Genomic DNA, 13,144 nt, shown 5'->3' on the forward strand with positions numbered 1-13,144 from the left:
TGAAAAGGCTGAAGCCTGGGAAGTTAAGGCAACCATTTCGGGCATAGAGTCCCTGGTGAGGGAATGCATCTCCTCCAGAGAAGCAGAGACGGCTTTAAGAGCCCACACTGCTGCAAAAGATGGGGAGAACGAGGCCCCTGCCGCTTCATATACAGATTTGGCCAGAAGGTCAACCTGGCGGTCAGTGGAATCCTTAAGTGAGGTGCCATCAGCCACAGATACAACTGTCCGGGCTGAGATTCTAGACACCGGAGGGTCTACCTTTGGTGAATGAGCCCACTCCTTGACCACCTCTGGTGGAAAGGGAAAACGGTCATCAGAACTACGCTTTGGGAAGCGTTTGTCAGGACAGGCCCTGGGCTTGGTCACAGTGGCCTGAAAACTGGAGTGGTTAAAGAACACACTCCTTGTTCTCTTAGGTGAGGTAAACTGGTGTTTTTCTACCAGAGAGGGTTGTTCCTCTGATACTGGTGGATTGAGGTCCAGTACAGAATTAATGGACGCAATCAAATCACTAACATCTGCATCACCCTCGGTGAGATCAATGGGGCACATGGAGGTAGCGTCCGAGCCCACAGTAAAAGCATCCTCCTCGTCCTGCGATTCAGCTCGTGAATCAGAGCCGCGGGACGAGGAAGGAGAGGAGCCCCTGCGTCTCCTTTTAGGAGGACGGGGTCTGGGACCAGATGAAGAATCATCTGCGAGCTCTGCTGAGCGAGCCGTAGCAGCAGGGGCACCCTGTGAAGGGGGCTGATGCATGCTCAGCAGAGTCCGGGACAGATGTCCCATGGAGTCAGCAAAGGACTGGGAGATAGACTTAGAGAAGGATTCTACCCAAGCCGGGGGTTCAGCCACCGGAGCCGGAGCAGCCGGAGGGACCACTGGGGATGAGACCTCAGGCTGAGGCACCACCATGTTAGAGCAGGCATCACAATGTGGATATGTGCTCGGTTCAGGCAGTACGAGCTTACATGCAGTGCATATAGAGTACAGCCTTGCAGCCTTGCTCCTTGTGTGAGACATGCTGCTGAAGTGGGGGTTCTGAGCTAGAATGGCCCCTAGAGAGCATATAAGCAGGTCCACAACCGGAGGTTGTGGCTTACCAGACCGTTTTGTGTGCCCTCCAGATCCCACAGGCCGGACCCCCAGAGAGATGCTGCAGCCAGCTCCGATCAGTGTGAGAACGCTGATAAAATGGAGTCGGAGCAAGGAGAGGGGGCGCGGCCAACTAAAAGGAGCGGGAACTGGAGGACAAAGGAGGTATACAGGGGAGGGAATCTTTCCTCAGAGAGGAGTATCCCTTCCCTGTGCTGAACAGCCGCTGGGCGGAGCCGCACTGTCCCTCTGCATGATTGGCATGCAGGGGCAGTGAAAACGAAAGTAGGCCTCAGGCGAAGCCGGGGCCTAAATTTAACAATGCGGCCGGCTAGCAGGCACCATCGGCGCGGTTCTCCAGAGAAAACCAGAGAACCGGCCGGAAATTTCAGCATAGTTACACAGCACACTCTCCCCAACAATAAAGTACAAGGGACCCCTCAATACCCACGTCTCATATACTTAGCTTGTGAGACGCAGGCCAGGTCCCTGAGGGATGAGTGCTCCGTCCGGCAGGATCCAAAAGGGGCTGCGGATGGAAACCGGTCTCCTGCAAGGCAGGAAGAACCGTGCTAGCTCCCACTTCAAGCCAGAGCCCGAGGGATGGTGAAGGAGCACGGCATGAAGGGCTCCAGCCCTGAAATCAACCTTAACAACACCGCCGACACAGTGGGGTGAGAAGGGACATGCCGGGAGTCCAGGATTGGACCCGCTTTTCTTCAAACTCTTTTCCAAAAAATCAAAATCAGATGAGAATGCAAGTGTGTGTGTGCCTCCTGAACACAAAGCATTGAACTGGTTAGATTTGGTTATCCAGGGGGTGTATATGCTCGGAGGGAGGAGCTACACTTTAGTGTAGTACTTTGTGTGTCCTCCGGAGGCAGAAGCTATACACCCATGGTCTGGGTCTCCCATAAGGAACGATGAAGAAAAACCCCTTTATAATACTCGCCTATCCGGCGATCCTGTCCAATGGTTGTCGCTGATCTCAATCCGGCACCTCCTCCATCTTGTGGATCACCGTACTCTTGCCCAGCCCTGTGTGCATCACGTGTCCTGCGTCATACACAGAGGCCTCCATTGTGCTACTGCGCACTTTGATCTACCCGGGTGGTCTTTGACCTTTTCTTGAGCCTGCGCACTAAAATACTTTGGTCGGCCAACAGCAGTGTAGATCAAAGTAGATCAAAGTGCACCCCTATAAATTGTGGCCACCACCTGTGAGCCCTTATACACAGCATTCTAGAATACTGTATATAAGTGCCCATGTCGCTCTATATAACAAAAAAAACCCCACAGCTTTTATTATACTCACCTATGGAGCGATACATTCGATGAGTGTCACTGCTCTCGATACGGCGCCTCCTTTCTGCTTTTGGTTACTGTCCTCCTTCCTGTGGATAATGCATCCTACTTCATCCACAAAGAGGCCTCCATTGAGCTTCTGTGCACTTCTCTCTGCCCTGCTGAGAGCAGAGCAAAGTATTGTAGTGCACATGCCTGGGCGGTTTTTCACCTTTCCGTGCACCTGTACATAGTTTGGTGTCATCAGCAAAGACTGACACTTTACTATCAATCCCATCCATAAGGTCATTAATAAAGAGATTACAAAGAATCGGTCCTAGCACAAATCCCTGCAGCACCCCACTGCTGACTATAGCCCATTTAGAGAATGTACCATTTATGACTACTCTTTGTTTTCTATCTTTTAGCCAATTCCTTACCCAGTTGCATATAGTTTCCCCTAGTACTTGCTTCTGGAGCTTTAGTATAAGGCTATGTGTCCACGGTAGAATGTTGCTGCGGATTTTTCTGCATGAAAATCCGCGACTTTCGCGGCAAATCCGCACCTTTTTTTTGCCGCGGATTTGCCGCGGATTTTGATGCGGATTTTTTTTTTCCCCCATTCTATAGGCAAAATCTGGATCAAAATCCGCAACAATAATTGACATGCTGCAGATTTTTCCGGATCAAAATCCGCCGCGGAAAAATCCGCAGCATGGACACAGCATTTCCAAAATGCCATTGAAATGGCTTGGAAGTGCCGCTGCTGCAGATTTTCGGAAAATCCGCGGTTTTTCCGCGAGAAATCCGCAGCAAAATCCGCGCATTTTCCGCAGCGTGGACACATGGCCTAAGGCTATTCTGTGGTACAGTATCAAATGCTTTTGCAAAGTCCAAATAAATCACATCAGCTGCATTACCAATATCCAGGTTTGCACTTACCCCGTCATAGAACCACAACAGATTGGTTAGACACGACTTATCTTTCATGAATCCATGCTGTCTGTCAGTTATTATATTATTTCCTGTAATATATTTTTGCATGTCATCCCTTAAAATGCCCTCAAAAACTTTGCAAACATATGAGGTCAGGCTTACTGGAGGGTAGTTGCCTGGATCTACCCTCTTACCTTTCCTAAATATCGGTACCACATCAGCAATCCTCCAATCCTGAGGCACCAACCCTGTTACAAGAGAGTCTAAGAAGATGAGATACAGCGGTTTGTCGATTATGGAGCTCAATTCCCTCAATATTCGTGGATGAATGCCATCTGGTCTGGGGGATTTGTCAATGTTTAATTTACTCAGTTGCAGGCGTACTTCTTCTTGTGTTAAATTAATGATATCATGTATTTTATTCATACATGTTTGCACAGCCACGTTATAAACCTTTGTGGTTTCTTGTTCACATCATATTGTTCCATAATATGTACGGTCACTTTAATTGCTTATTATATCAAGTTTATTTTCATTTTTTATATACTGATTATATATTTTTACAAATTCCCCATAAGGTTGTCTTCACACTGCGTTTTGTCCCCCATTCAGTGGTCCCTTTGGGGCTTATGTCCAAACCCCCTACATATGTGCCAACAGGGCCACTGACTATGGCGCAGAGGGAGTCACCGTGTGCTCTGTCTTGCACCATTTTCAGGCATATACACCTACCGGAGGCGGACACCCAGAAGTCATAGACTGAGTCAAAGTGGTTCTGTCTGCACAATTATATATAGTACTAGAAGGTGGCCCGATTCTACGCATCGGGTATTCTAGAATTTACGTATTGTGTAGTTCATGTATGATTTTTGTTATATATATATATATATATATATATATATAGAGAGAGAGAGATGTTGTTGTCTGTAGTTACCAAGTGTTTGTGTAGGCGCTGTACATGTTCTGGGTGTTGTCTGGGTGTGACGGGGGGTGAGAGCGGTGTTGTATGTGTGTTGCGTGTGTTGTGTTGTTTGTGGAGCGCTGTGTGTCTGTAGCGTTGTGTGTGTGTTGCGCGGTTTGTGTGTGTGTGGTGTGTTTTGGGGGGAGGTATGTTTTGTGCAATGTGTGTGTTGTGCGGTATGTGCGTATATTTGTGTGTGCCGCGGTGTTTGTGTGTTGGGTGTTGTGTGTGTGCAGCGTTGTCTGTGTGTGTGGGTGTCTGTGTAGGGCAGTTGTTTGTGGTTCCCAGTGTGTGTGTGTGTGTGTGTGTGTGTGTGGTGTGTTGTGCAGTGCGCGCACGTGTGTGTGTGTGTGTGTGTGTGTGTGTGTGCGTGTGTGTGCATCAGCCTCTCTTCTCTCAGCCTACCTCTCCCAGCCTCCCTCCTCCCAGCCTCCCTCAGCATCAGCCTCCCTCTCCCAGCCTCCCCAGCATCAGCCTCCGCCAGCATCAGCCTCTCTCCTTCCAGCCTCCTCCAGCATCAGCCTCCCTCTCCCAGCCTTCCCCAGGATCAGCCTCTCTCCTCCCAGCCTCCGTCCTCCCAGCCTTCCCCAGCATCAGCTTTCCCCTCCCAGCCTCCCTCAGCATCAGCCTTCCCCAGCATCAGCCTCTCTCCTCCCAGCCTCAGCCTCTCTCCTTCCAGCCTCCCCCAGCATCAGCCTCTCTCCTTCCAGCTTCCCTCAGCATCAGCCTCCCCTTCCCAGCCTTCCCCAGGATCAGCCTCTCTCCTCCCAGCCTCCTTCCTCCCAGCCTCCTTCCTCCCAGCCTCCCTCAGCATCAGCCTTCTGCTCCCAGTCTCCCCCAGCATCAGCCTCCCCATGCATCAGCCTCCACCAGCATCAGCCTCTCTCCTTCCAGCCTCTCTCCTTCCAGCCTCCCCCAGTATCAGCCTCCCCTTCCCAGCCTTCCCCAGGATCAGCCTCTCTCCTCCCAGCCTCCTTCCTCCCAGCCTCCCTCTCCCAGCCTCCCTCAGCATCAGTCTTCCGCTCCCAGTCTCCCCCAGCATCAGCCTCCCCAAGCATCAGCCTCCACCAGCATCAGCCTCTCTCCTTCCAGCCTCCCCCAGCATCAGCCTCTCTCCTTCCAGCCTCCCTCTCCCAGCCTCCCTCAGCATCAGCCTTCCGCTCCCAGTCTCCCCCAGCATCAGCCTCCCCAAGCATCAGCCTCCACCAGCATCAGCCTCTCTCCTTCCAGCCTCCCCCAGCATCAGCCTCTCTCCTTCCAGCCTCCCTCAGCATCAGCCTCCCGTTCCCAGCCTTCCCCAGGATCAGCCTCTCTCCTCCCAGCCTCCTTCCTCCCAGCCTCCCTCAGCATCAGCCTTCCCCTCCCAGTCTCCCCCAGCATCAGCCTCCCCAAGCATCAGCCTCCACCAGCATTAGCCTCTCTCCTTCCAGCCTCCCCCAGCATCAGCCTCCCCAAGCATCAGCCTCCACCAGCATCAGCCTCTCTCGTCCCAGCCTCCCCCTCCCAGCCTCCCCCAGCATCAGCCTCTCTCCTCCCAGCCTTCCCCATGATCAGCCTCTCTGCTCCCAGCCTCCTCCAGCACGCCGTGCTCCTCTGCCGACACTCACACACCCGATCGCATCCACTCACACACACCCGATCGCATCCACTCACACACACCCGATCGCATCCACTCACACACACCCGATCGCATCCACTCACACACACAGACACTGACGATATCGCACATACGCGCTTATACTCACAACATCCGGGGATATCACATGCTTCTGGCCATGTGATCCTCCGGCAGGTCCTGGAAGATCACAACAGCACAGTATCGAGGCCGAGAAGCAAGCGATATCCCAGGATGTTGTGAGTATGTGGATGCGATGTGATGTGTGTGTGCTGTTATGTGTGTGCTGTTATGTGTGTGCTGTTATGTGTGTGCTGTTATGTGTCTGTATTTTCCGCCGCTGCAGGACCTTGATGTGTGGATGCGATGTGATGTGTGTGTGAGGTGTGTGTGAGAGTGAGTGTGAGCCGGTGTACACTGGTAACTATGATACACATCGGGTAACTAAGGGACCTTAGTTACCCGATGTGTATAATGGTTACCAGCTTTCACGGCCTCCGTGAAGATCCCAGCATCGCAAGGTTATGTGTGGCGCTGCTGGGATCCTGACGGAGCCGGTGTAGAAGCAAGCGATATCCCAGCATGTTGTGATGTGTGAGGTGTGTGTGAGAGTGAGTGTGAGAGTGAGTGTGATCTGATGTGTGTGTGTGTACTCACCTGGGAATCGGGGCTCCGTGTCAGTTGGGCCAGAGCGAGCGTGCATTGCGTGAGGGGGGCGGGGCCTGCAGAGAGCCGGGGCGAGAGGCCAATCCGTGTGGGGGGGCGGGGCCATGGCGAGCCCAGCGGCCAATCAGCTTTGTGTCACCGTAAGGACACAATTTCGGAGCATGACAGACAGACAGACAGACAGACAGACAGACAGAATAAGGCAATTATATATATAGATATGGCCCAGTTGGCGCATACATCCAAATCCCATTTGTGGGGGTGTTTTGCCAAGTATTTAAAGGGATCGGATACGGCTTTAAAAAAGGTGATTCATTTTATTATAATGTTTAAATGATTACAGAAAATAGGAAATAGTGTGATATTGCGTAAAGGTAAAGTACTTACATTACACACTACATAGAAGAAAGAAACTTCACCAGGAGCCTTACATCAACTGCCCGGAAAACATCAACTGTGAGAAGCAAAACAGCGAAGACAGAGAAACTCCTGGGATCCACACTGTGGTGTCACGGGCGTCCCGTCCACAGGTAAACAGGCTTCTGACTTAGCTGAAATCTTCACCAGTCTATATCTCACTTGAAAACAAATTGCTTACGTAACCAATTGTTACGCAGACTCTAACAGGTTCCATTTGTCCAATATAGTATCCCTCCTCTGAGTGGCCAACTCTTCAGATGCCAACGTACACTTGACAAATGCGTCATCGGATGAGACATGCCAAAAAGCTCCTGGTTTCACACGTTTTACCATACTATAAAACACACACATTATCAGTAAATATTGATAAGAAAACTGTGGGACTGAGTGATTCTCACTAGAACTAGAACTCCAAGTGTCTGGGAAAATTACAGAAAAACAAGCTAACATGAACCATAACTGTTGCAGACTAATATCTCAAAGGGTTTCTTAAAGACAGACTTCCAATATGGATTCCTGATGGCCACTAATTTGTTAGCACTACAGGGGGGTACGGATGTAAGCCCCTACGGGACCACTGAAAGGGCACAGTGTGAATGGGCCTTAAGTCTTCAGTGCCATTTTACACATATTTTGGGTTTTATGATATACTAGCTTTAGTACCCGGGTGTTGCCCGGGGTAGTAACTGTTACTGTCTCTCTCCCAGTCTATGTCTATGTCTCTGGCTGTCTGTTTCTATCTTTCTATATGGAGAGAAGGTATGCACACCAGTGACTATGTAAGGGGAATATATGAAAAGCAGAAACTGCTGTGTGAATACTGACATGAAAAATCCAATAGCTATATGTAAGGATGAAAATATGAAAATGGAATCTGCATTACTGCCATGAACAGATGAATAAAGAGAAATTTAGCTACTGAATTGATCAATGCAATAGAGCCCCAACACTACGCCAAAGTATTTCTCTACGTTGGGGTCCCTAGCTTGTGTGTGTCCTCTCATGCAGTTAAAAAACTTACTGTGTATGGGAAGCTGAGACCCAGGCTATATATGCATATAACGTGGACTGGCAATAGGTGTGGTGGGGCCGGGTTCACAAACAAAAGACTACAAATCAATCAAAAAATCCTGCCTATCTCTTTCCCCATCTGCCTCTGTCTGTCTCTGTCTGTCTGTCTCTCTTTCCCGGTCTGTCTCTGTCTCTCTCTCTATCCATCTCTCCACCGACATCATATTACCTCACACATAAGCTTCTTATACTGTGACTGTCCTTTGTTCCTATAGAAACCAATCACAGCTGCTATTAATAACCAGTAGTTCCAGGCTCCTTTCACTTTAATGTAGGCAGGTTTTTTGGAGAGTAACTGTAAAGCGCAGGGTTAAATTTTCCAGTCAAAACATAGTCTACAACGTTCCCTGGGTCACATGGATTGTCTGTGCAAAATTTCGTGATTATAAATGTGACAGTGCAGATTCCTTTAGCGGACATAAACACACACACACACACACACACACACACACACAGCTTTATATATTAGATTGCATATCTCACTAGATGTATTGTCACTTTATTTCCTATTGCTGCTATTAGATTTCTGAATTGTATTACTATTCTTTATATATTCTATCCATGGATTGTGCTATTATCCTTATTTCATTGCTTTTTTTATACCTGTATTCAAAGATCACGCTTGTGATCTATGTGAATGTGTCTGTAATACCTGTACTCTCAGTGCTTTTTGTTTCATTGTGTGCCTATTTGCAAACAGTGCACATGCGTCTTGTTGCACCTTCGTTTCTATCTCTGTCCACATTAATAACCTCAATGACATTTTGACCAAGTGTCCAGGCGCCCGCTCATGTGATCCACGTGGGCGTACCTCCAGTGTGATTACCGACGCCCATGACGATGGGGCTGACTAGAAGACGCCGACATGCGCATACGCCATTAGTGTCCCATCCCTTGTATGTATCACTGGTTTTTATTGGCTCATTTATTGTATATAAGGATCTGACATAGGGTGTTTGGCCATTCCCCCAGAAGAAGGCGCAGCATCAAAACGCACGTTGGGGAACTGGCAAAACATCCTAACAAGTGAAGCATACTATTTATTATTGATCAGGTCGATTCTGAGGACTCTTCTTTTTTTAGTAGTTAATTCTATCTTTTTCATACTTTGTTATTCAGGATTAATATCGATCATATCTATTTCCCCAATCTTTCTTGTACTGCCATCTACTGGCTAATTGACATACCTTTTTTACAATGTAATTTGTTCATAAAATACATTTTAAAGAGGTTGTCCACTACTTTTACATCGATGGCTTATCCTTAGGAAAAGCGCAGCAAAATCTGAATGGGGTCTGACATCTCGCACCCCCGCTGCAGTGCTCTCGGCGCCGGTGATGGCAGCAGGCAGTCAGAAATGTTCAGTTCTGGAGCTGCACCGTCTTCTGATAGTGGCCGGGTACTGGACATCTGCCTCAACTCAAATCAATAGGAGGCTGATGTGCAGTACCCGGCTAGTATCAGAAGACGGGACAGCCCTGGAACTGAGCATATCTACTGCCGCCGAGGGCCGAAAACAGCTGATGTGCGGAGGTGTAGGGTATCTGACCCCGGGCGATCAGACATTGATGAGCTATCCTAAGGATAGGCCATCAATGGAAAAGTAAAGTCATGGACAATCTCTTTACCTATTTCTACTAATGGTTCAATTGCATTATTTTTTATATGATTTATTCTAGCTTGCTGACAATGTAGTAAGCACAGCAAGCTGCCAATCAGTGAGGTTATTTACAGCTCAGCATTCATAGCACTGCTACATCTACAGCAGAGAAAACAAGGATTTCATCAAAACTGCACCACACAATCCAGTAAGTGACACATGACTAGATTCAGGTCCTCTGTCCCTACATCACACTGCCCTCAGATTCTATGGTATATACCATCTGTTAGATTCCCTTTACGTCCCTCAGATTGGCAAATTTTAGGCCACGCCCCCTAACCACACCCATTTCACAGTCACGCCCATATCCACTCCCCATCCACACCCATTCAGCAAACTGAAACTGCAGAAGCTGTCCGTGATCGCTCTGAGCCACCACAGATGCGCAAGCGCTGGCCATATGAACCACATTACCTATTACCGCAGGCGCAAGATTATGGGCGGCGCTGTGATTGTCATCAGCAAAGTCATCCAAGTACCCGCCCATAATCTCGTGCAAGCGGTAATAGGTAACATGGTTCATATGGCCAGCACTTGCGCATAACAGTGGAGTCAGAGGGAAAAGTGCGGGCACGAGATTATGGGCAGGTACTTGGATAACGCTGCTGATGACAATCACAGCGCCGCCCATAATCTCGCGCCTGCGCAATCACCTGAAAAAGTGTTCACATGCGCAAAACTTCGGGAGGACAGTTACATGAGGAAGGCGTCCTTGTGTATGTAAATGAGCAATGGGGGACTGTGTAAAGTGGCAGGAGGGGGAATAACGGACGCTAGACAGCCCGCCCCCGTGACCATAAAAAACATTTGCATACAAAAAGGTAAGACTTCATAAAGTATTTTTGTAGGTCTCAAAGGGGGCACAATAACAACAGGAACCTTTCTAGAAGCAGCCCAGGAGCTGCAGAGGTGAATCTATTACTTTCATTGTGAAATTTCTGCTGACATGTTCCCTTTAACTGGTAGGGGAGCCAGGATAAAGCAGAGCTGAAGCTGTTGGACAGCTAGGACCCAGCAGCTCCACAGGCAGGAGACCACTGATCGGTAAGCTAATAGAAGCCTGCAGATGTCACTCTGCATAGGTTATTACTGGCCAGTGCTATCTGCAGGAGAGAGAAGCGCTGATTGCACTTTCTCCTCAGCTTCCTGATTCCCGTGTGTCTGCAGCAGTGAGAAGCCGCACACGGGGAGTCAGAGAGAACAGCTGCAGGGAAGCTCCGGGGCTGGGGATGTCCGCTCTGGGGGAGGGGGGGGGTCGCTCTGCTGCAGGGGGTGATTCATACCTCAGCAGCAGTCACAGGAGTTTCAAGGTGCGCGCTCGACTCTGTAATGAATAGAAGGGAGAAACAGCGAGGCAGGGCTACAGTGGGTGGGTGGAGCCACGGGACACTCAGGCCCACGGGCGGGACTCGGGATCAAAGGCTCAAAAGAGGGACTGTCCCGCTGTATCCGGGACGGTTGGGAGGTATGCCTATGTCATCCACACTCGCCGGCATTGAGGTCCTCCGCAGGCGCACTTTGATCTGCCCTGAGCAGGGCAGATCAAAGTATTGTTGTGTGGCTCGTGTGGATGACGTAGGACGCGTCATGTACCCAGGCTTCAGAAGGAGGAGGCGCCGGACCCGGAGAACCGAGACACCCATCTGACCAGTCTGCACTGCACCACCCTTAGGTAAGTATTATAAAGTGCTTTTTACGTTCTACATAGCAGCCTCGGCTCTTATATACAGCATGTTGGAATGCTGTATATAAGAGCCCGGTGGTGGTGGCCGCAGCTTATAGGCCCCAAATCTGGTGACAGGTTCCCTGTAAGCGGATGCCAGGTTTATATTGCCTGGACTAAGATTCCATTTTCCATTAGTGTAAGTGAATGTGGGCCAGTGTTTTATATTCTGTGCAGTGAGAATGCTCAGAACATGTATATTCACATAATTCTGCCCCAGAGCTGAAATCACCCCTATGTAAAGCATCACCTGAACAGCACAGACAGCCTTGACATGATAAACGCTTCCTGATTGGCCTGTATCCCCGTCAATCACACCAAGCCCCGCCCTTTCTGTCATTCTGGTGCTTAGGATGCTCCGCAGCTCAGCCGCAGCCTCCATAGTGTACACAGTGATGTATATTGGATTTATGCGCACGAGAACCGCTCACCCACCTCTCGCAGTTGTTCACTATGACACCGCCGCCGTCCGTATGGTTTCTGTTCAGCGCCATGTTGCTGTCTTGCAGTAACTCACCACCCGCACCTTGGATGCGGCCAATCAGCGGTCACAGCTGCGTGGTTACGTAGCAACGAAATAGCCCCGCCTTTGTGCTTCGTAGAGAGGACAGATCTTGTTACCTGATTGGCTGAGAGGAAGGAATCAATAACAGGAAGTGCCGGTGCACGTGTGTGTGGGGCAATGAGCAGTGCGGGGCTCGCTGACTGTCACTGTGATCTTTGGAACAATAAAGTTGCATAATTGTAAACAGTGTCAGCGACAATCATTACAGCCAATCAGTGCTCGCCCTGCACGCCATCCACTGCCAAAAATGTTCTACTATCTAAATCAGGCTTTAGTGTTATATGTCATTCTAAAATACTTTTTCCTTAATTTTTCCATATCACACTCTGTTTACAAATATAAAATCTGGCAAGTTTCACACTGCCCATTGAGAATGTCACTAATTTCCTATTGTTTTATGAAACACCACATGTACATAGTCAGCATGGTCAGACCCCGACACCATCTTTTGTATTGAAACATCTAATGAGCCTGCGCCAATGTCATGTGAAGAGAGGTGGAGCAGGTGAGCTGTGACATCTGTTGTGGTTGGTGGTTCCTGGGCTATCAGCTGTCTATAGAAGCGTTACCTGTCTCTGATGATAAGGAAACTGTTGTAAGAACATTTGCCAGCCTGAAAATTGCAAAATTACTAAATATATATAAATATATATATATATATATATATATATATATATATATATATCTATCATGATATAAAAAAATATATTTTTTAAATACATGAAACACAAAAACCTAATTTAAATAGGTCATGTCCTGATGACAGCTTCCTCTTAAACCCCATCTGGGCTAAGAGCACCCGTTCCTTCAAAGACTCTTACCCATCAAAAGACTGGGAGTCCTAGGCCAAATTCCCACAAGTGTAATATAAATTACTTTTTTTCTGTAGTCCCAGACTATAATTTTATTAAGGCTGTTTGGGACTAACATATAACCTATCAATAATAGATTGCAGGTACAAGGCCTGGCACACCTACCGATCAACTGTAATCTGCTCTAGTGGGAAGTAAATAACGTATGGCGCCGCAACAGCGCAGCACCGCACATAGTTTAGTGGTTGCTCCTGGGACTGCAGATTAAAGGTAGGGTGTCGCGTTTTTCTATTTTTGTATTAATAAGGCTACTTGCGTTGTGCGGCATCCGTCACA

General features: G+C 48.7%; 1 protein-coding gene across 1 annotated transcript in view; it reads right to left on the reverse strand.

Annotated features, from left to right (window-relative positions):
• The window catches only part of WBP2 (WW domain binding protein 2), a 57,331-nt gene extending 45,337 nt beyond the window's left edge, over positions 1-11,994 (reverse strand). Inside the window, exon 1 of the mRNA XM_075349604.1 lies at positions 11,867-11,994. Within this exon, the coding sequence (XP_075205719.1) occupies positions 11,867-11,925 (59 nt within the window). The 5' untranslated portion in view covers positions 11,926-11,994. The remainder of the gene's footprint in view (positions 1-11,866) is intronic.
• Positions 11,995-13,144: the final 1,150 nt, after the last annotated feature.

The sequence above is a fragment of the Anomaloglossus baeobatrachus genome, chromosome 5 (genome assembly GCF_048569485.1).
Source record: "Anomaloglossus baeobatrachus isolate aAnoBae1 chromosome 5, aAnoBae1.hap1, whole genome shotgun sequence".
Taxonomy (NCBI): domain Eukaryota; kingdom Metazoa; phylum Chordata; class Amphibia; order Anura; family Aromobatidae; genus Anomaloglossus; species Anomaloglossus baeobatrachus.